Below are 24,677 nucleotides of genomic sequence, written 5' to 3'. Positions count from 1 at the left end.
TGCTAATTAAGTAAGCAGAATATGGGAAGGCCATAAGTAAACACAACAGTGTGTGGGAGAATGCAGGGCTGTGCTCTAGCAGAACTAGATTCTAGTGAAATCTAGTAGAATTCTTTATGCTTCTCTTAGTCACCACTGTCATTCAAATCATTAATCTCGACCTATGTGCCTCACAGTCCATGGAATTAGGCTGTTGTGGAAGGTGTATGGAACAACCCTTGGCTACAATCTTGGCTCTTCCCTGGTGAGCTGTGTTGCTTTGGAAAGTTGCTTTACTGTATTTGCTGTGAGGATAAAATACAATTATAACATCTCCTCAGTAAGAACTGGGAATTAATAGCTATTTATATGGAACACAGTTTCAATACATTTACTATGCTTGCTGATTTCATGTATGAAATATAATGTGCCATGAGTCTGCTGCTATCAGATGGAGAAATCTATAAGGCCTGTGCTCATGTTCACAATATGTAGAAAATTGGGTGGTTGGTGGATTGAAGCAGCACACACTCATCTCTCCAAAGCCTGCTCCTGGATTCTACCTGTGATCCCCAAGGTACTACCTATTGCTTTCAGCAGGAACCTCTAGTCTCAGACAACAAGCTGCATCTCTTAAATGCAAACAGAGATGCATAGAGGAAAAAGGACTTCAGAAATACATGTTGCTCTTATGCTCTTTTTGCATGCTAAAGTCCGAAGTCTTCAGCTGAAGATATGAACTGTTAAAGAGTATATTCATTGTTAAATCTGTGTTTTTTTAGCTGATAAACTTCAGAGTCATTAAGAACCCAGTGTTACTGACTTTCCAAGAGAGAACCTAGCATTACTGACCTTCCAGGAGAAAGCATGCAACTTTTCTGAGGCTAGACTATGGAACACTTTTTCTATAGAGTAAAAATTCTGGATTAGTGTTTGCTAGGACACATTTTAGGAAATCAATATGCTCAACTTGTTAGTGTACAATACAGGCTAATGCATGAATGTGCTGGCTTTTCTTTGCTAGCCAAGCCTAATTCTACATGTGTGACACATATACATACACACACTTCAATGGTATATTAATTGTATACTGGCAGTGACATATTATTAAACATTCAATAGGTATCAAAAGACTTTCTTTTAAAATATGAAAGACATACAATTCCCTTCCTCTAATGCCGAATTTAAATTTAAAAAATTATATTTATTCATAAAAATTCAATAAACTTTCAATCACAATGCACATCTTCTGTGTTTTCTATTTTCAGTTAGCATTACTTAAAAAGACTGTCCCATATTTTCCCAATCAATATCTATTGATTACTAACATGGTTAGACTAAAACCAAAATATCTTACAATTAGTTTCTTTATGATCTGGTCTCTTTCTGTAAGCATGGCTTTTAATTCTGTAATCATCTGTATATCTTCTGGTTTTGATTCTCTCATTAGATATTTTTCTTCCATTTCTTCTAATCTGAAAACATGAAAGACTTTAGCTCATTGATATCACTCAGATACATTCTTCTGTAATACCTACATTAAAAAAATTAGTCTAGTTGAACACACACAAAAATCTGAAACAAAACTTCTTTTTTCCTTAAAACTTTTAAGCATAATGACATGACTGCTGCAAGAGCAGTAGTTACATTAAAGGCTTTAAAGGGTAGATGGTACTATGAAAGGCTTTGCAGGTTATTTTCTGAAGAAGTCACTCATTTTAAGTCATTCCAGAGTATTTGGAGAAGAGGTGAGGAGTATTTGGAGATAAGCTCTGCAGAAGAAATTATATGTTGAATGATACTAACCTGACAAATACAGGTTTGACACTAGAAAGGCAGGCTTACTATTACAACTGCTTATCTCAATACAATATTGTGTGATAACACAAGGCTTGGTAACATATAAAAAGGACAAGAAACAAATACAGATGAAAGAAAAACAAAGGACACACATGTATGACATCATTTTTTCCTGGTTTATAGAAGATAAGGTTTAAAATTCTATATTATCAGCCAGTACATACAAACTGAAAAAAAGGTTCATCAGGTAAGAGAAAAATTATGTGCCCTTCTAAGCCTATTCTGTACTGAATGATATGAGGTGGTAATAGGCCTGAATGCCCTGATCACTAAAATAGAGGCCACTTTTTATAAGCAGGTGACATATCCTGCTGAGTCTAAGAATATAGGATGGGGCAGACTGAAGACAATACAAATGGAAACTGTTGGCTTAGTTTCAGAAAAACCACTTTCAATTTCAGAAAATGCAAATAATTAGAACTATTTAAAAAATCTTATTGTTTTCAGGATATAAAGGATAGAACTTAAACAGAATTTCAATAACATTATTCAATAGAATTATGGTTAATAAAGATTCTTAGAAAAAATTATTCATTCATGAATACTGAGTAACTTGTAGTTGATCTGTCTTCCAGAAGTCAGTTATATACTCCTATTCCCACCCAAAACCCTAGAGAGGTACCTGAATCTCAGTGTATTTGAGTACCATAAAATCCCTCCACAAATTCAGCCCAAGCTAAAGATTTGGAGATAATGTATTAGGCTCTCTATCCAGTCCCCTGGCTAAAGTTCTCAATTAGGGTGTTGGGAGGTATGAAGGTGATGAGGAAATGAGGAAGTGATTGTCTCAGGATCAGCTGGGAGTTTGTCAGATCAGTGTGAGGTAAGTTGTACAACAGGGGTGTCCAATCTTTTGGTTTCCCTGGGCCACATTTAAAGAATTGTCTTCGGGCACACATAAAATACACTAACGATAGCTGATGAGCTAAAAAAAAAAAAATCTTACCATGTTTCAAGAAAGTTTACGAATTTGTGTTGGGCCGCATTCAAAGTTGTCCTGGGCCGCATATGGCCTTCGGGCCGTGGGTTGAACAACTTTGCTGTACAACGTGTTAAGTTCCACTATCTTTACTTTTGTTCTTTTGTGACAATAAAGACCAAGTGAAAAATAATGTGATTTGTTAACTCACATAAAGTGACCTTGCATTTTTTCCCAATATGGCAGAGTTAATTCTTACGTATTTTATGGGCAAAGATTTTAAGAAAGTCAAGAAATACTAATCTAGTAAAAGAAATAGCAATTTGGGTTTTATGTTGGAGAAACCACAAGATGTCACTGGAGCACTTTCTTTTATCACTTGATATCACTTTCATTGATATCACTCAGATACATTCTTCTGTAATACCTACATTAAAAAAATTAGTCTAGTTGATTCACAATTAGTCTAGTTAGATTCACAAGTTAAAGTGAATCTAAAGCGATCAGTTAAAATCTCTGAACCACTTATTTTGCATAATAAAGGTCTACCCCTGAATCCAAATTGCAGTGTTTTTACTTAGCTTAAACATCCTTTGCCTACAGAATTACTATCAGTTAATCTTCTCTATAAAATATCTGATACAGTTTGGCTGTATCTCACCCAAATCTCATCCTGAATTTTGTCCTCATAATCCCCATGTGTCATGGGTAAAACCTGGTGGGAGGTAATTGAATCATGGGGACAGTTATCCCCTGCTGTTCTCATGATAGTGAGTTCTCAAAAGATCTGATGGTTTTATAAGGGAAAATCTTTTCCCCCTTTGCTTGGCCCTTCTCCTTCCTGTCACCATGTGAAGAAGGATGTGTTTACTTCCCCTTCCACCATGACTGTAAGTTTCCTGAGGCCTCTCCAGCCATGCTGAACTGTGAGTCAATTAAACCTCTTTCCTTTATAAATTACCTAGTCTCCGGTATGCCTTTATTAGCAGTGTGAGAATGGACTAATACAATATTTTACATCACCAAAATGTTTAATAAGAAAATACCTAGATATTAAATAGGAAAATATAATTGATTATACATAGAAAAAACATAATCCATGTAAACACAAACAGGAAAGCATTAAAGGAGAGAACAAGTAACATGATATATATTTAACTTGCAAATATATTTCAATAATTACTAGTCTTTCAAAATTCTTATAGAAAGAAAACTTGGTACTATTCCAATATCCATTTCAAGCCAAGACTAGTCAATATTTTTCTTTTCTTCAGTTGCTGCAAGCAACCCTCGTACCAGCACTGCTTCTAAAATTTAGTCCAGGTGTGAACAACTGGTAACACAGTTTTTTTTTTTTTAATTATACTTTAAGTTCTGGGATACATGTGCACAACATGCAGGTTTGTTACATAGGTATACATGTGCCATGGTGGTTTGCTGCACCCATCATCTATATTAGGTATCTCTCCTAATTGCTATCCCTCCCCCTGCCCCCCATCCCCTGACAGGCCCCGATGTGTGATGTTCCTCTTCCTGTGCCCATATGTTCTCGTTGTTCAACTCCCACTTGTGAGTGAGAACATGCGGTGTTTGGTTTTGTTCCTGGATACACAGTTGTTTTTAAGTTTGTTCTTCTTTAATCTTTCTAATCACAAGAAAAAAAATTGTTTGGGTGTGTGTATACACACACACACACACACACACACACACACACACACACACACACACATTTTTTTTTTTCTCTGAGATGGAGTTTTCCTCTGCCGCCCAGGCTGCAGTGCAATGGCACAATCTCAGTTCACTGCAACCTCCACCTCCCGGGTCTGAGCAATTCTCCTGCCTCAGTCTCCTGAGTAGCTGGGATTACAAGTGTCTGCCACCACACCCAGCTACTTTTTGTATTTTTAGTAGAGACGAGGTTTTACCATGTTGGTCAGGCTGATCTTGAACTCCTGATCTCAGATGATTCACCTGCCTCAGCCTCCCAAAAGTGCTGGGATTACAGGTATGAGCCGCTGTGCCCAGCCGGGTCTATGTATCTAAAATGGCCTTCATAACTTATGTTCATTACTCTAGTTCACAACACTCAGGCAGGACTTCAGCGTAAATGCTAGCTAGAATCTAATAACATTGTTTTTATTTGCACAAAATTTACATTTATATAATTGTAGCTTAGCTTCTATTTAGAATAAAGGATAACATTTTTCAGTAGTGATAAATGTTCTACTGTAGTGATATCAAGTTTTCCTGTTAAATATTTAAGTTAAAATAAGTCAATTAAAAATATTAAGAAAATAATACACGTAGCCAGAAATGACCCAATTCCCAGGGATGTATATGAATGATGAAAGCCTGGGAAATGCCGCCTTGAGAGTACCACACAAGTGTAGCCTTTTACTCAAATTTTACAGATTTCCATTAAAGTAATAGAAGAGAGAAGAGAAAGGGGGAAAAAAGGAGAAAGGAGAAGTAGAACATATAAAATTACTAATTAGGGCCACTGATGGATTCTCACCAGGCATGCATGCCCTGCTTTCTCTGACTCTGACAATATATAGGTCAATATCTGTGATTCATGAACAACACAGGACTAAATTACAAATGCCTAAAAAACTGTATACAACATTTCCAAGTTATAGTCTGGTTAAGAAAAAAAAGGATAAAAAAATAAATCAGTGAATTTTAGAACCAAAAATAGTATACTATCGTTTCATAACCAAACAATAGTATATTATGCACACATATATCCTGGGACTTTAATTTTATAAAGATGAAAAAACTCTATTATATCATCATTTTCTAAACTCTTAAATAAAGGAAATATACCAATTGAAGCACTGTAACGCTGAACCTTTCTTTTCCCATTAATTATGCACAGACTCTGATTTGTGACAAGACTACTTCTGTACCTCACAAAGCTTACAAAAATAATCTGAATGGTAAATTAATAATCAAGGGACAACAACAACAAAAGTTAATTGAGTATTATAGATGAAAGGACTCAAAACTTAAAAAAAAGTAGTAATTCAGGTATGACGGAGTGCTTCTTTTCAATTGGGGATTACTGACCTATTTAAAATCTAAGTACAGAAACTCAACATTTCTCTCAAGAAGAAATCATCTTTTGTGAAATAAACCTAAACAATCAATAATAATCTCAGAATCATCTTTTTGCATATTAAAAGATCGGCCATGACCTCAAGTTGTAAAGAATGTTTTCATTTAGCTTAAACTTTCTTTACTTACAGAGTAAATCATTTAGATAAAAGAATCAAACATCCCATTCTCTCTCATTTGTTTCTAAAAGAAACCAGAATCAGGACATTTTATTAGATATAAAGTTTTACTACTATATCACTGAAAATAAAATTTTTACAGAACTCTTTGAAAATCTAAGACTTTAACTTTCAGCACCAGAGAACAGGATTTCTAATAATCATCATTCCATAAGCAATATAGAACTCATCACCATTTCTACAATACTTACGGACTTGGGGTATTTCCCATCCTTCACATGTGTTGCCCCACCCTTCCATCTCCAGGAAGGGAGTTCAACAGGATTTGGGGCAGGAGCAGAAGCAAGAAGGTGCATCTGCCCCAAGCTTCCTCAGCGGCAGGCTGCACCATGTCCTTTCAGCCCCTACCACCCACCGCCTTCCAGGAATCTACAGGACTCTTCTGATTTCAAAGTTTTAAAGCCAGGGTGCAGCTGAGAATAAACTTCAATAGAATTCCCCAGTCCCTGGGAACAGTTCATATATTGCTTCCCACAGCTCCATAGGTTGGAACCAACTCTCTCTGCTCATTACCTATCTAAATCCAAACCATTCAGCAGATCCAAGCAGGCTGCATTCAAGGATATGGAACAGAAACAACCAATTGTCTAAAACTACGCTTTACAACACTGTAACCATTAGTCTGCATATGGCTACTTACATTTAAATTAATTAAAATTAAATGAAATTTAAAAATTCAGTTCCTCAGTTATGCTAACCACAATTCAAGTGTTCAATAGCTATTCTTAGCTAGAAGCTACTAACCTGGACAAAGCAGATACAAAACAGTTTCATTATCACAGACAATCTATTGAATAGTGCTGGTCAAATATCAATTTGATATGTGTTTGTTTTTAACTAAAGGAGTAAACACCTAAAGCTAGGGGGTAATTACCTGCTGGCAGAAGGTTTCTGGTGAAAAAAGAAACATGGTTGGTTAGCATGGACCGAAGCAGAAGCATTAAAATGAAAGGAGCGTCTAGCAAAGCAGGTAGTTTACTTACTTAAAAGCAAATACTAATTTTCGATTATTAAAATGATCATAAAATAAAAAACTAAGTTTTTTGCTACCTACTGAAGATTCATAATGTGCAAAACCATATGCAACAGAATAAAGGAAAAACAAGGACACAACCTTTCCTCTTTTAACATTCCTAAGGAGAGAGGACACACAGACAGACTGATGTTATTCTTTCTGTGACCATGCTTTTCAGAGCATGAAGTGGGGGATGCCAAGATTTCAGTCTCTGTCTGAGGAATATCACTGAGGCCAGGAAAAAGGACAGCCAAGGAACTGAGTCTATTGTAAATCATTTCTGCCAAAGCATGAGGTTATGAGCTGTTATACAAGGCAGATACCCGAGCTCATAGTTGGCCCAAAAGGATTTAAAAATCACCTCTAATAACAGCAAACACCAAAATCAGAGTGACCATCATCAATCAACTGTCTCATCCTAATTAAAGAACATACAGCACTGCAATTACCATCTGTAACACAGCACTAAAATTTTCTTTTTGAAGTATCCTTTCTATGAGAGTCAAAATAACAGCTAATCTGAGGTTAAACACAGTGCTCCTAAATTTAGTATCCACATATGAATTTTCTTACATAATATAACTTACGACACTTGTAAAGCTGCATTTATTTCCTTGAGTAGCTCGTTAGTCTTATTAAAATCTGCCCGCATGATATTTTTCTCTCTGAGGTGGTCTGCTGTCATGACATCCAACTCTTTTTCAAGTCTCTTGTTTAAATCTTGTTCATGCAACCTGTTTGATTTATTTTTAGTTAAGAAAATGTTATTCTGAAGTCAAGCTTTCAAAACTTTCTATTATTCTACCAGATTTGAAATGGTTTTTGGTATAATATATAGAAAATTAATGTAAACAGCCTAAATTAAGCTACTTACTTTCTGCTATAAGCTTCTGGCTTTGTTAAAGTTGTCTCCTTTAATGCTTTTTCAAATAACATTTTTAAAAGACTTCAGTTAATTATATACAATTTCCAAAGTGAATGAATACACGTACATCATTCAAGATACAAACATTTCATCTGTGTTCTAGATTATAATATAGTCATCAAATAAAGTAAAAGTGGTCTTCAATATTTTACGAGAGGTAGTCTAGTCACAAAAATAGGCATAGATTACTAAATATCAGCACAACAGTTTTTCAGATGACACTGCATATTCCTTCCATTGTAATTAATGGCATACCTTATCTGTTGGTTAGATTCACTTCGTATTCTGAGAATTTCTTTCCCCTTAAATTCCAGTTCTTTGGTTAGGGCACTTATATTCTCATGAAGGTGCTGAACCTCCTTATCCAATTCAGAGATGTGATGCTCTCTGTGTCTTAGTTCCTCTTGTAGATCTGTAATTCTACACATGTGCTCCTTACTCTGTAAAACAAAAAAGTAATTTTAGAAGTTTTCTACATATTTGATTTCTGTGTTTATCTGCGGGAAAGAAAATGACACACTGGAATGTCAAATGTAATCATTCTGACACTGCTTCTTCAAAAGCAAACTGCTGAAGTGAGAAAACCTCGAGGTCGCTTCTCTTTCCACACATGTAAGTGTGTATATGGATATAGCTTCAATAATGTCAGGTTACAAGGAACCCAAAAGGTCAAAGGACATCTCTCTCATTTTACAGATGAGGAAACCAATGCCCAAAGATGATTTATAACCAGTGGCTGAGTTGAGATTAGAACACAGGGCTCTTACATTCTCAGTAAGTTTTACATGATTTTGAAGAATAATTGTGGCACCACTGCCTAGAATCTAGAGAGAAAGTGCATCTAAGGAGGCCCTCCCAAAAGAACACACATCACATGGCTTACAAAGCAGACTTAGTTTAGTGCTGCTCTAGCAGTTATCTGACAGTTAAGCTCCCTTCTGTGATCGTGCCACTCCTCCAGCCTCGGTGACAAAGTGAGACCCTGTCTCAAATAAATAAATAAATTAAATAAAGCTCTTCAATATAAATAGAATGTGATAACCAGTGAAAATAAGAGTTACTACAAAATAATTTTCAGAAAATTATGAACATTCAATATTCAAACAGTACAGAATACTCTTACTTACCTGTCTTCTGCTGATGTCTATGCTTCTCTCTAATTCCATTTTAGCAGCTGCCAATTCTTGATGATGATTATGCCGTAACACATCAATTGCAGCTGCATGTTGATGGTTGAGTTCTGAGCGCAAGGAAGCTGGAATTGCAAGGCAAAAATACGTTTGGTACCTTTAAAAAATATTATCAATACTATAGATAAAAATTATAGAAGTAAAACAAATTATTTAAAAATCAGAACACTTGTGTATGTCCATTAAATTAATAGATTATTACAAACTCACAAATTTAAATATTATAGACTACAATATACTATCATGAATTTAAAGTTAATCTAGCTTTGATGAGGATATAAAAAAACTCAAATGTTTAAGTGGATCAAGGTATTTTTATACATGCTTTCAGTATGCAGGTAAAGTGCTAATGGAGATGAAGTATTTTTAATTCATCTCTTTCACTACTAGAATAATAAAATTTGGTCAGGCACAGGGGCTCATGCCTATAATCCCAGCACTTTGAGGGGCCGAGGTGGGTGGATCACCTGAGGTCAGGAGTTCAAGACCAGCCTGACCAACATGGTGAAACCCTGTCTCTACTACACATACAACAAATTAGCCGGGTGTGGTGGTGGGTGCCTGTAATCTCAACTACTCAGGAGAATGAGACAGGAGAATTGCGTGAACCTGGGAGGCGGAGGTTACAGTGAGCTGAGATCACACCATTGCACTACAGCCTGGGTGACAGAGTGAGAATCCATCTCAAAAAAATAAATAAATAAATAAATAAATAAAATTTTAGAGTTTAATGGTACCATAACAAATATTTAGGAGGCAACTTCTCACCCAAGTAAGAATCCTTCAAAAATATCCCTAAAGGAGCCTGGCTGGTCAGTGTTGTTAGTGATCTGAAGGTCATCACCTTCATTTGAGTTTGGGATTATTTCATACAGTCCATAAACATTTACTGAATGCCAGGCACTATTCTAAGGGGGAATGAAATATGACAGTATTTCTATAACTGCATAGGGTTAAGGGGAAGACATTATGCCAGAAAACTAAGTAGGGTATCAGAGATGACTATTAGGTATGACAAAAGCACAGTACTGTAAGAACTCAAATGTTCTAGGAAAGGGAAACTGGGGAAGGGAATTGTCACAGTAACGGTCTGAAGACCAAGTAGGAGTTCTCCAAATAGAGAAGGAAAAAGCATTCAGGAAGAAGGGATATCATATATAAAACAGAAAGAACCTGGTCTGTCTGGCAAACTATAAGAGGGTATGGCAGGAGGCCACAGTGCACATGGTCATACTGTAAAGAAAATGGAACCTAGTGGGAGAAAGTTTTAGTATAAAATGTTTTTTATTTTAACCTAAGGCTCATAGTTCTCAAACTTGGATATGTTTGGTGGTATGCGTGAAGGAACCTGATCATCTTCTGAAACATGAATTTTACTTGAAGATTTTTGGAAAATCCATTAATTATATATTACATAAACAGATTTAAGTGAGTAAAATACACATTTATAAATTTTAAAGTGAAAACATGAGACTTCAAAGACAAGCTGTGCTTGTAGCTAGCCAATTCAGGCTCCTCTTGAGACCGCCATGTAAAGCGTAAGTTGTTTCCCCTGGTGTTAAGGCCTTTTTCAGTGGGAAACCTTGACACGCACTCAAGTAGGACATGAGGAATCACTGAAGGATTTGAAGTGGGCTGTCAGATGGTGAGATTTGAGCATTACAAAGTTTACCCTGACTGGAGTTTAGAGAATGTACTGTGTGAAAGGAGATCTGCAAGGTTATGGCAATAATCCAGGTGAGAAATGATACAACCAAAACCAAAGTATGGTAGAGGACTAAAGAAGAGGAAAGAAATAGAAGAAATGTTTAAGAGAGGGAGGAACAGATAGGATGTGGCAGTGAGAGAAAAAAAGTTAGCCGGGTGTGGTAGCTTACGTAATCCCAGCACTTTGAGAGGCCGTGGCGGGTGGATCACCTGAGGTCAGGAGTTTGAGACCAGCCTGATCAACATGGTGAAACCCTGTCTCTATTAAAAATATAAAAATTATCCAGGTGTGGTGGCGGGCTCCTGTAACCCCAGCTACTTGGGAGACTGAGGCAGGAGAACTGCTTGAACTTGGGAGGCAGAGGTTGCAGTGAGCTGAGATGGCATCACTGTATTCCTGCACAGTGAGACTCGGTCTCAAAAAAAAAAAAAAAAAAGAAAAAAAGTCAATTGTGACTTCCATTTTCCTGGTTTTGGCAAGTGGGTAAACAGTGATACCATTAATTAGAATAGGAGGTACAGGAATATAAACACATTTTGGACTATGGGAGACAGTGGGTTCATATTTTTAAATGTTGAGTATAAGTTAGAATATCTGTCTAACAATGTGTAAGAAATAGAAACCTAAGGTACAAGAAGAGAGGTGTGGCCTAGAAATGAATATGTGGAATCACCAGCACATAGATGGTGGCCGCAACCATGGATGTGAATGCAATAAACCAAGAAAAGGCTGAAGATTAAAGAAGAGACCAGAAGACTGGGGGCTTACTGCGGTTTAATATGGCTTCTCCCCTCTGAAACACATGTTGAAATTTGACTATCATTGTGGCACTGTTGGGAGGTGGGGCCTTTAGGAGGTTATTAGGCCATTAGGAGGGATCAATGGCTTTCTCGCAGGAATGGTTAGCAAGTATAGGAGCTCCACCCTATTTTTTTCTAGCGCTCAGGCCCTCTCCCCACTTCCACTTTTCCACCAAGCTACAAAGCAGCACAAGGCCCTCGCCAGATGTCGCCAGCTACCTGATCTCAGACTTCTCAGCCTCCAGAATCATAAGCCAAGTAAACCTCTTTCCTTTATAAATTAGCCAGTCTCTGGTATTCTGCGATAGCAACAGAAAACAAACCAAGATAGAGCTGAATCCTGGGAAATCCTAATATTTGATGGATGCATGTGGAAACAGGACAGTATATGAGATGAAGGAGTAGAGGTCAGAAAAGTAGGAATATAGTAAGTAGAGTATATTATTATGAAAATCAAGTATTTTTTACTCAAGAAGGTTGTAGTCAAAGGGCTCAAATGTTGAAGATAGGGCAAATAAGATGAAAGCTAGTAAGTGGGAATACTTTGGATTTGGAAGTTCAAAGCTCAGTGGTGATCTCAGGGAGAGCAGTTTCAATGAAATAATGGACAAAATGTAGAACTGAAGGATCCCAACAAGGACCAGTATCTACAATATATAAACAACTCTTAAAATGCAACAGTAAAATGTAAACAATCCAATCAGAAAAGAGATGTACAGATGGCAAATGAGCACATGAAAAATGCTCAATAACATGAGCCATTAGGGAAATGCAAATTAAAACCAGTTTTAATGATGAGTTATCACTACATTCCTATCAGAAAGGATAAAATATAATGACAACATCAAATGTTGGTGAGGATGTGAGCAAAATTTCTATGATGCTAACAGGGATGTAAAATGGTACAGTCACTCTAGAAAACCTTTTGCAGTTTGTTACAAAATTACACATGCAGCTGCCATATGACCCAGCAACCGCTGGGAGTTTTGCTCTTGTTGCCCAGGCTGGAGTGCAATGGTGCGATCTCGGCTCACTGCAACCTCGGCCTCCCAGGTTCAAGTGATTCTCCTGCCTCAGCCTCCCAAGTAGCTTGGATTACAGCTACCATGCCCGGCTAATTCTGTATTTTTAGTAGAGACGGAGTTTCACCATGTTGGTCAGGCTGATCTCAAAATCCTGACCTCAGGATTTCCACTTGCCTCAGCCTCCCAAAGTACTGGGATTACAGGTGTGAGCGACCGTACCCGGCCAACAGAGATATATTTAAATCATGTTTAGTGGAGTATGTTTCAAAGGACCAAATAACAATAGTTCCAACACTAGGACTGTTTCTGCCTGCCCTACAAAGCTGTGGAACATGTGTATTCCCTTTTGGCCACATTTCTATAAAGGCTACCTCTACGTTTGACTGCAATTCCTGTGCAAAGACAGGGCAGTAGTTCATTTTTTAATTCTCCTTGCTCAGCAATCCCTAGCACATGAACAGGTTTTTCACAAATCTTTGACAAATGTCTACATTTAATCTGATTTTCATGCTAGCAGTCATAGTGGGTTTTAAAGGAGGAAGAGGAGAGCTTTAACCACTTCGTCTGGGACTCCAAGCAACATTATAGATGAGAAACAGAGTCAGATGGCTTTCCCTTTGAGGCCCAAAATATTGATAACACTTCAGTCTTCTTTGCTCCAAATTCCTACTTGGAAAGAGTGTGCCACTGAAGTATGACAACATGTTACAAATATTAGGAGAATTTGGAATAAAGCCAAACAGAAGAAAACTGAGATGGTAAGAATAAAAAGTTATTGAATGACATTAAAAAACAAAACCCAAAACAAATCTTTAAATACATACCCAGTTTTTCTTCAAAACTCAACTTATCTCCTTATAAAAAGTAATGATATGAACACCTCATAGGTAGAAATCTCAAAGAAATATATATCTCAACAGAAAAGTCAGACCTAATCCTCACTTTTCCCATTAAAACAAAATCTTGAAGTGGAAAAAACCATATGACCACGCAGTCTAAGGACATGTGGCTCCATGCCCTTTCTATTGGGCAGTGATTGATTTCTGGAACACCTCAATGTGCTGAGTCCACTTAGTCCAAAAAGGACAGATTAGAGTACCAGCAGTGTTGCTTGCATAGCTGGAGTACAGAGACAGCTGAGGCGAATTCACTTTACTGTTTGTGTCCTGTCTACTCATCTGGTAACTTCAAATAAAATATGCAATACACTTAGATATTCATTTTGATGTTTCAAAATTTTAAAATAAAACTTGGTGATTCTATGTTGAATTTAAAAAATGTTAAAAATGTACATATGAATATGACAAGATTGTAATCTTTTCAAAATACCAAGCATAGCCTTTCCTTCATCTTCTAATTCAAACCGAAGAGTCTGAAGTTCCTGTTCCATTTCTATTCGGAAGCCCTCCATTGACTCTCTGTGTGCATCTTTTAATGACTGAAGCTCTGCAGAATGCTTCTGTTGTAAATGATTTTCAAGAGCCTAGAACAAGACAAATTTAAATTATTATGCTAGAATACAGGAAGGAAAATGCAAACAAAATAGAAAACAGTTACTAAAACTCAGTTATTATTTAAGAAATACAAAATGTTTAGGTTCATTTTCAAGAAAACTAGACGTAACATAATCAACATTAGAAAAAATAATTAGGGTCATTTCAGTAGAATTAATAAATCATCATGAAACCAGTTTGATTCAATGTATTTTGTCTATATATTGAATGGGCTGGGCACCGTGGCTCACCCTTGTAATCCCAGCAATTTGGGAGGACAAGGTGAGAGGATTGCTTGAGCCCCAGAATTCAAGACCAGCCTGGGCAACATAGCGAAACCTGTTTCTACAAAAAAAAATTAAAAATTAGTCAGGCATGATGGTGTGTGCCTATAGTCCCAGCTATTCAGGAGGCTGAGGTGGGAAAATCACCAGTCTAGGAAGCTGAGACTACAGTGAGCTATGATCGTGCTGCTGCACCTCAGCCTGGGTGACAGAGACCCTGTCTCAAAAAATAGAAAATCATTTTTTTTAATGTAACTAATTATTATTAGGGTGTTGGATTACATTTGAACGTATGTCACATAAAACTTACTCTCTGCTCCTTTTCCTTTTCCTCTTCCATAGTTTGAAATGCAAGGACATGCGCTTCTTTTAATGATTTGTGTCTTTGCTGATGTTGCTCCTCTAATTCTTCAAGCTCTTGCGTAAGCCGCTGTCGTTCTTGCGTAAACTGGGCTTGCAGTTGTTGCAAAGAAGTCTGAGACTGGGAAAGCTGTATCTCCAGATTCTGTTTCAGCAAGGAAATCTATGCCCCAGAATGGTACACAATGAAGAATAAATACAAGGCAGAGTTCACAAACTACCCATCAAAGGGGGAAAAGCACTTCAAGATATTAATGATAGTAAAACAACTGCCTTAATATTTCCATTTAAAACGTTCTAAAATGTATCACAAAAATAACCATTTACTATCACCATTTAAAATTCTACTTTCTGTAATTATTCTGAAAATAGTTTATTTACATTGTTTATAGACTGTCTAAAGAACACTGCAGCCCACATTTAGAATACAATGAATACCCATGTTATGTTGCAATAAAAATTCATAATATGAAATAAAAACATAAGACAATTAACATTTTCGTTAGGTTATGGTCACTTCAAGGAAGAGTATGAATAGTTACACCACTTATTTGTAAAGCAGTAAAGTGCAATAGGACTGTGAGCTCTGAGTTAAAATCCTAGCTCTGTCACTTGTTAGTATCAACACCTCACCAGGTTATGTTACTCCATATAGCTCACTTTGAACAGACTCTGGCATGTACTAAGCATTCAACAAATATTAGCTAAGATTATTTGAGAATTAAAAACCTACTCTTTAAAAGATATATCAGTTTATAATTTAGAATCATTATGTAAATTTTTATTTTTTATTTAACTCAAAGTGCTTGAAAACCTTTAAGTTTTCAAAATGTCTCAAATGTCCCACAATCTTTTATTCAACCATTATAACAATGTCAGGTACTTTTCTTTGACTATGGAAAACTGATTTGTCACTCCTTTAGAAAACAGACATCAGCCTCAATATGCCTGTATCACTTCTAGATGTCTTAACATACTTACAATTATTTTGTAAGAATAAAAACATAAAACACAGGTATATGTATAGATCATATATGTTCATATATGCATTTGATAAAACCATTTAACTGACCTATTTCTATTCTCATACACAGGATATTGTAACTTGAGAGTATATAACTGTGTTCTAAAAGAAGTCTAAATCTAAGAGGAACTTAGGAGAACCAGATACAAAGTTGTAAAATGTGTTCCATAAGCAACTTAAAACACTCCATGCTTTTATATACTGGTAAAACAATTTCTGTGGCCAAAAAAAGCCAATGAAAAGAAACTTTAAAGTGAGTTTTTGTAAATGGGAAAAGGCTCTCTTTCAATTGATAGACAGCAGACATAAGTTGCCTCACACGTCTCACAAAGAAAGGTACCTGGGAAAGAAAGAGAAAGGGTGGGGAATCACCAGACATGCAAAAGAAGAACGGAGGAAAGAATCATTAATTGGAAAAAGGAAAAGTCACCATATCCCTTTAAAAAGCAGCAGGAGGAGTCACAGACTGTAGTGAGCTTAGGGTGATGATTAGCCTTCCAGAAGGGTTCTGGACAAAGTTATCAATCAGAGTTAGTTATAAAGGTTAGCACATGGCTTTATGAAAATAGTCAAGCACTGGTGAGAAATCATATAAAACAATCTAGGTTTAATCTGTTTTAATGTATTTCCAAATAAGTGACTCTACCTGTTGAAACTTTATGAATTCTGCTTATTAATTTCTACAAAAAACTAAGGTTTCAGAGGTTATTTTAAAGTTTTGGAGCCAAGGTGGAACTGCAACCCTCTGATTCCAGATATCACAACTCCTTATACCTCTAAGTGGCAGCAGCACCCACGATTTACAGACTGAAATAAATCCTGCAAATGTGAAAATGTGATATGTGCATAAGAATGTCACAGCCACAGCTAATGCCATCCTTATGGAATATGATAAATTATACCACGTGACTTCTCACTATTTTATGCAATGAAAATCAGGACAAAATAAATATTGAAGACAGCCTAGAAAGAAAAAATAAACCATAAAAGGGTAACAAGAACAAAAACAGACATTGTGAACACTGATTTGTAACTGGTAGAGCCATTCTCTTCCCAGAAAGTTAGTTCTTGAAATAGAGAAGGCACCAACCCACTCTCTTTGGAAGTTCAACCCTAGTCCCAGCCTAAGCATGGGGACCCATGGGACTGCCTTTCTTGGGGATTAAAATCTACCCAGCATTCTGCTCACCAAGCTGTCTGCCCTGGTACAAATCTGTGTCCATCCAAAAAGAATGGACACGTTTTTCTGCTTTGCACAAAGGTGACATATAGGCTAGTAGTGGCCCTGGATCCTATCCTCAAATTTAGTGTGTACTTCAATTAGTAGGAAACCAATTAGCTCACATTGGTGTTTCTTATTTTCTGCAATACCTACTTCAAAAGTTTGCTGAATTGATAGACCTCTTGTGTTAATTTGACTCACATTTGAACTATTAACAGGTGAAACTTATGAAGAAATACAATATTTAAAGTGAATGATCGGAAGTACCACAGTATATAAGTTACATATTTAAAATCTACAGAGTTTTAAATTTCTCCAGCTAAAATAAAATACACATAAATATTTTACATTGTAATATACTTTACCTTGAAAGAACTCCAAAATAGTACTTTCCATCTTAGGATATGTGATTAATCTTTGTATCTACACTCAAGAAAATAATATAAACTATGTGCAGAAAGATATTATCATGCAGTTTAGTGCTCAAATATACTTAGATATTTTGTATTCTTAACTTTGAAAGCATATCAAAATCATATTAAGGCCATCTAAAATCTCTGAATTCATGCTCAAGACAGTAATGTGAATTATATGCAGAAAGCCTTAATCATGCAACACAGCATCAAAATTTATTTTGTTCCTTTTAAAAATAAATTAGTAGAATTGCAATAAACAGTCAGCCTTTATTCAGCATGGCACTTTAAAAGACAATGAGCAAAGCAATGTAAAGTGTACTAATTTTTATAGCTATAAACAGCTGAGTTTAATATAATCAATAGAAATACATATTAATGTAAAACTTTAACTCAAAAGAAAAAAAAACCTCTGCATTAAAAGATTTAGGCAATTTTGATAAGTATTTTTACAACAGAGATTATAGACTATCTAAAAGAAAGGTTGTGTTGAATAAAGAATGAGACAGTAGTTGCTTCCAACTATATACTTATACTTCAATTATGATAGTGCATTGGTTATTAGTTTCTATACATTTGTTAAAATTCCAAATTCTATTTCTATTTTGTTTAAATAAACAAACAATTTTATTTTGGAAATAATTTATCTTTAGTTTTTAAATTCGTAGCAAGCTTTAGTATGAAATTATAATACTCTTCTACCCTGTTGATACGTGCAAGATATTTTAGACGACATTCTTAAAGGTCCAACTGCACTGAATAGTAACATAGTAATTGCCACCTTCTGTCTCTACCATTTAAAAGATGATTGCCTTTTTGAAAATAAAGTTTTACAGTCTTTTGAAAATGGAATATTAAAGTTTTATAATAATTTCAAAAGAAAAAATTAAAATATATGGGTCGGGCATGGTTGTTGCTCATGCCTATAATCCCTGCATTTTAGGAGGCCAAGACAGGTGGATCACCTGAGGTCAGGAGTTTGAGACCAGCCTGGCCAACATGATGAAACCCTGTCTCTACTAAAAGTACAAAAAATTAGCTGGGAGTGGTGGCGGGTGCCTGTAATCCCAGCTACTTGGGAGGCTGAGGCAGGAGAATCACTTAAACCGGTAGGCGGAGGTTGCAGTGAGCCGAGATCGTACCACTACACTCCAACCTGGGTGACAAGAACAAAACTCCATTTTATATATATACACACACACACACACACACACACACACACACACACACATATATGGCTCACTGCAGCCTCAACCACCTGGGCTCAAGTGATTCTCCCACCTCACCCTCCTAAGTAGCTGGGACCACAGACATGCACCAACTAATTTTAAATTATTTGTAGAGAGGAGGTATCACTCTGTTGCCCAGGCTAGTCTTGAACTCCTGGGCTCAAGCGATCCTCCTGCCTCAGCCTCCAAAAGTGCTGGGATTACAGGCATGAGTCACTGTACCCGGCCTACTTTTTACTGACCAGTTTCACAAAGATTCTATACCTCTATAATGGTGTTAGTGGAAGAACTGTCTCAAAACAAAAACTGAAATATCAAATCTGAGGTACGGGGTATGACAGAATGTCAATATGAGACATGCCATTAATTATGTACATCTTACCTACAACCTTTGGTTTTTGATGCAATATCGGTGTTTTTTTTCTTCAAAAACCGTTAGAGTCTTCTTACAAAAATGAAAGAATATAGAAAGTATACAAATGATGTGTCCTTAAAATAAAGCACGTCCTGAGATAGTAAATGTAATCTGTGATTCTCAAACCTGGCTGTGTATCAGAATCATCTCTGTAGATTTTCATAAAGACAGTTGCCTATGCCCTGATCCCTTGAGATTCTGATTTAGTAGGTCTGGAATTGGGCCTAGGCTGCCTAAGATATGTTTATTCCTATTTATCAAAGTAAAAAGTGGTTCATTATGAAAATTTAAAAAATGTAGGAACATATAAATAAAAGGAAAAGTCTCCTTCATTCCCTTTCCTCACCAAATCCCAATCCCTAAGGGTAACCGGTGTTAATATTTTGGTATGCATTACTGTAGACTGTAATGGCTTAGGTCTCTCTTGATATAATTCACTGTTTTGTTTTCTTTTGCTTTCTTACCTAGATCATGTGTAAATGGCTAGATGATTGTACCAAATGTAGAGAATATATCTGATAAAATGTTGGCTATGCCTTATATACAAAAGTTACGGAGGCTCCAGGGCACATCTCAAAAGATCAGTGCTTAATGTCCATAGCAGCTGAAACAGAGACCCCTGGGGCAGCTGATGTGGACAGACATCCTATATGTATCACATAGAGAAATAAACACCACTTCAAATTGTGAAACCATGAGAGTGTCTTGACCTGCAGATGTGGATGAGGTGGTTTTCACACACTCAACTTTATATAGCTTATTCCAAGATGAGTATGCTAAGGATTTAATGGTGTTTAATAATTTTTCCAGTAGAGGGAACAGTCAGTTTGTGTTTTTGTAGTTTTTTCCTTCCCTTCAAAGTGGCATTTATAAGGTACTCATGATATTTAGATATGATCCATTCTTTTTAATAACTACATAGACTTCTTAGGGCTGGCACTGCCCCTCACTTCTCCAACAGCTGTTCTCTCTTTTTCCTTTCTTCCCAGTTGGCTGAACACCTGCGTTTGTTCAGGGATTAAATGGAAATCCCTGGAAGGTAAGCCCCTCTCATAGTACCTTCAGATGAATTAGGACTGGGACAAGAAAATAATCTAATTCTAAGGTACTAATATTAACTCCAATCCTTTCAAATATATAAAACATTAAAAACTGCTAGCCTATCAGTCTGAGCAGCTCTCAGGAAAAAACTGCTAACTGAGGCTTAGTAGAGGACAGTAGGAATAACTTATTATTATGTCAATGACTTAATGAAAATGCTCATGTAAAACGTTTAAAGGTGCTCAAATATTTTAATTATATGATTTATTTTTCTTCTTTAATCACTAATGTGCTATTACTGAGGAAACTAGTTAAGAAAAGTAGATTTAAGCCGGAATTGTGATCATTTTGAAAAAATTGTGAATTGTTCTTTTTTTTTTTGTATTTTCTAAGATGTATAAACTGAGTTTATTATTAAAAACCACCACAATGCTGCTAATGTCCTTAAGATATTTGTGGAACATATCCCCAATCATCCCCTTATTATTAACTAAAACTAGAAAGTATCTCTAAAGGACAGATGTAACAATAACAGTCACTTGTTTGTGAATGTGCTAAGCACTGAACTCTTGTATGGAAAGCTGGGGTACATACCATGTACTGAGGGAGTGGGCAGGTGCTCACCCTGCAGAGCACAACACTCTGACAAAGTCATGTTTTGTTGTGGATGATGACAGAGTGAAAAGGTGATCCTCAATGACTATAACGTTATAAAAGAGATTTCACTGTTACCAGCCCCTTGTACTCTTTTTGTAGGAGATGAATCGAGGCACTTTCATTCCAGTTATTAATAGGTAATTTCAATAAGGTGGTTTTTGTTTAATGAATAAAAGTACAACTATTGAAGAAAATGTGGCTGTGTTGTCACAAATATTCTAAAGTATAATTCAATTAATTTTTAAAATAATCATATCCTATTTGGGTTCTTATTTCTATCCCAATTAGCACATATGTCAAAATGTCTGTATTGATATAGCTATCATGCCAAAATTTGTACTATGTTCTATGTGATTGCTAACAAGAATTTCTAAATATAACCTATTTCAGCAACACTGAGAGAAATGTTCATTATTTCTTTTAAGACATGAAAGAAAATGCTGCTAAATGTATTTGCATATTTTAATTATTTTTTACATAGAAAAAAGACTGAATATGAAAACTACGTAAAATTTTTATTTTCTTGCAGAGTAGAAAAAACTTACAGGGGTATGAGGAAATAGTTCCATTCCAGAAGTATCAGAATTTCATAGGACATCTCTAGGCTCAAAGCTTTGATTTCTCTAGGGCTGGCATTAGTAAACTACAGTCTGTTTTTGTAAATTGTTACTGGAATACAGTCATACCCATTCATTTACATACTGTCTATAAGTATTTTCACACTACAATGGAAAAGAGTTTCTGCCAGAGAAACTGGCCCACAAAGCCAAAAGTATTTACTATCTGGCCCTTTATAGAAAAGTCTGCTGACTCCTGCTTTAGGACATCAAGAAAAATATTCAACAATGTTCAATTCTCTGTCATCTAATTTTAAAGGACAAGTTGAGTATGGGTTTAGTGTGAAAATAAATTTCATTTTTTCTTATGATATACAAAGAAAAAAATTTTAAATGAGTGTTAAATGGGATATTATTTTGAAGATGAATTTCTGCATACTTGAGTGTACATAAGTAAAAAGTGATCACTTTGTCAATTCTTAGGAAAGGGATTTACTCCATTTTGCTTTTCATCTGTTGATAATTATAACATTACAATGTATAAAATATGTTCTAAATCACATAAACCTTCATAACAATCCAGTACTTTTAAAAAAGGAAGTCACTAATGCTAGTTTTTCAAAAAAATAAACAACAACAAAATTTTACATTTATTTCCATTTTATGAACCAACTAGTTAACAGTTTTCAAAATATTACTATATCTTTCAAAATAAACATAAAATAATGAAATGCATGTCTGAGATGTAAAATCTCAATTGGCTTTATAATCAATATATGCTTATTAACACATGTGGTAGATGTATGCATAAACAAATGGAAGACTGAACGTTAGAAGCTTTTATTACCCATATACAAAACATATCTTATTGAATGCCCAACTATCTTTTATATAAGTTGAAGCTTTAAAGCAGTGATGTTGTTTATGCAAAATGAAAAGTGCAACATGCCTTTGTGTACAAATTGTAAGTGCCGCTCACTTACATTGTTGATAGATTTATGCAAAGCTTCACCCAGAGAGTGCCGCTATGAAGAAAAGATCACAGGAATAAAGGGAAACATTCAGAAATCAACTAAGTGAAAAAAAGAGTAATATGAACAGAGAGTAAAACACAGAACATTAATTATAATGTGCTCAAGAGAAAACAAGTGAAAACAGTTCTAAGAAACAAACTAAACAAAAAGAAATTAAAGACACACAGTCTAAATTATCTATAATCCCTTAAAACGATGTCTGATATATTTGTGGGCTTGTAGACTTACCTATACAAACTACTAAAGGCTAGGCCATATAAATCAGAGTTCAGTTTAAAAGATGATGGTTATTGAGGGACCTAGAGGGGGTATTACTGTTCTAAATTCCTCCCAGAAAGCTACAAGATAACTATTCAAAGCATTACACCCACTTTGCTGTAGGTTCATGGAGAATTGTGGTGAAAACCGCAACACTAACTTGACTGACCATATAATTTGGGAACCAGAAATAAATATGAGATAATCACTAGAAATTAAAGATTTAATAATAATCTGGTTTTATATTAGGGGAAAGGAAGAAAGATACCTTTATATCTTTTAATCCTATTTCCTAGGATATATTTGGCAAAATTATTTACAACATAGGCTCATTTTCAGAAGTTCATTGAAATTTTAAGTGATATACCGATGGAAAACCTACATACCCCTCCCTCCCTCCTAATACAGGGGGAAATGAAAATATAATTTCATTTCAACCACCTCATTTTTTACCTTCCAAAATACAAAATAATATTTTACATTTATATTGCTGATTTAAATGGAAAATTGCTTTAACATGGTTTTACTCTGGACATGATTTTAAGTGATAAACAACTGGAAAACCTACATACCCCTCCCTCCCTCCTAATACAGGGGAAATGAAAATATAATTTCATTTCAACCGCCTCATTTTTTACCTTCCAAAATACAAAATAATATTTTTTATTTATATTGCTATATATTATATTGCCTAATTTTCAAACAGAATGCAATTTTCTTTTGTTTTCATTTTTTGCATATTGTAATTATTTCTTGAAGTGACACAATCTAAAGAGTTTTTATTAGAAAATAATTTTTTACTAATAACTTAGACTAAGATATTCCATGATATAACTTAGCCAAGTTGCAAATATGAGATAAAAAGATTAATTTTCTATGATTACTTCATAACTTCTCAATCTCAACTTTCTCATGCTTTTATGTACATCACTACTTAATTTTACTTCTTTCTTTATTCTTTCCCAAACTTATAATATTCTCTATATAATAATGAGAGACTTAACTTCTCCAGACTTCATAAAACGTAAGAAAATTGGAAGAACTTTTAGTTGTAGTATTTTTACATCTTTTTATTTATTTATTTATTTTTCAGACAGAGTCTTGCTCTGTCACCAGGCTGGAGTGCAGTGGCCGGATCTCAGCTCACTGCAACCAAAGCCTCCCGGATTCAAGCCATTCTCCTGCCTTAGCCTCCCGAGTAGCTGGGATTACAGGCGCCCACCACCACGCCCAGTTAATTTTTGTATTTTTAGTAGAGACAGGGTTTCACCATGTTGGCCAGGATGGTCTTGATCTCCTGACCTTGTGATCCACCCGCCTTGGCCTCCCAAAGTGCTGGGATTACAGGTGTGAGCCACAGCGCCCAGCCAACATCTTTTTACTTCTTAGAACTGATGTCCTAGTACTAGAAGTTAACCTAAAATTTATACCATTTACTCAAGAAGCAGATTTTATTTTCACTCTTTAAGGTGTCATCAGACAAAATATGTATGTTATTTAAGATTCCTGAATTATTTGATAAATTGGAATATGCCAAATCAGAGTGACATGCCAAATCATCCCTTCCCTAGGTGTAGATTTGGGGCTTTATATGACAGAAACATATTTGAACATTTGAAATCTAAACTCATATGGTCACGACCTCTGTCCATACCCAGTTGCAGACCATGAAAATATTGAATCCAATGGGTACAGTTGCCCAAGCTGTGACCTCAAGTGAGCTTACATCACAGACCTGGCATGGCAATTGGTAAAGGCACAATAGTGCTGCTGGGTGGCAATACCACTGTTTGTTAATACATAACTGAAGTAAGCTTTTTCATTTAAAAATCCTAATTAGGCTAGGCATGGTGGCTCACACCGGTAATCCCAGCACTCTGGGAGGCCGACGCAGGTGGATCACTTGAGGTCAGGATTTTGAGACCAGCCTGGCCAACATGGCGAAACCTCATCTCTACTAAAAATACAAAAAA

The 24,677-nt window shown here is 35.7% G+C and overlaps 1 protein-coding gene across 10 annotated transcripts in view; it reads right to left on the bottom strand.

Moving 5' to 3' along the window:
• Positions 1–24,677, bottom strand: part of FAM184A (family with sequence similarity 184 member A) — a 66,133-nt gene that overhangs the window by 5,554 nt on the left and 35,902 nt on the right. For 8 of the 10 annotated variants that reach the window (XR_001889937.1, XM_017895932.1, XM_017895933.1 and 5 more), the window contains exons 9-14: positions 14,805–15,017; positions 14,047–14,200; positions 9,122–9,249; positions 8,250–8,434; positions 7,657–7,803; positions 1,337–1,454 (exon numbers count right to left, since the gene is read on the bottom strand). Coding sequence is in view for 9 of the 10 variants with exons in the window: in XM_017895932.1 (XP_017751421.1) it covers positions 1,337–1,454; positions 7,657–7,803; positions 8,250–8,434; positions 9,122–9,249; positions 14,047–14,200; positions 14,805–15,017 (945 nt within the window). In the remaining variant the exon portion in view is untranslated. The remainder of the gene's footprint in view (positions 1–1,336; positions 1,455–7,656; positions 7,804–8,249; positions 8,435–9,121; positions 9,250–14,046; positions 14,201–14,804; positions 15,018–24,677) is intronic. The other 2 variants (XM_017895935.1, XM_017895939.1) reach the window with 1 other exon arrangement.

The sequence above is a fragment of the Rhinopithecus bieti genome, unplaced genomic scaffold (genome assembly GCF_001698545.2).
Source record: "Rhinopithecus bieti isolate Rb0 unplaced genomic scaffold, ASM169854v2 scaffold_27321, whole genome shotgun sequence".
In the NCBI taxonomy this organism is placed as follows: domain Eukaryota; kingdom Metazoa; phylum Chordata; class Mammalia; order Primates; family Cercopithecidae; genus Rhinopithecus; species Rhinopithecus bieti.
The sequence above is the reverse complement of the archived record's forward strand: the minus strand, read 5'-3'. Positions and strand labels throughout refer to the sequence as shown.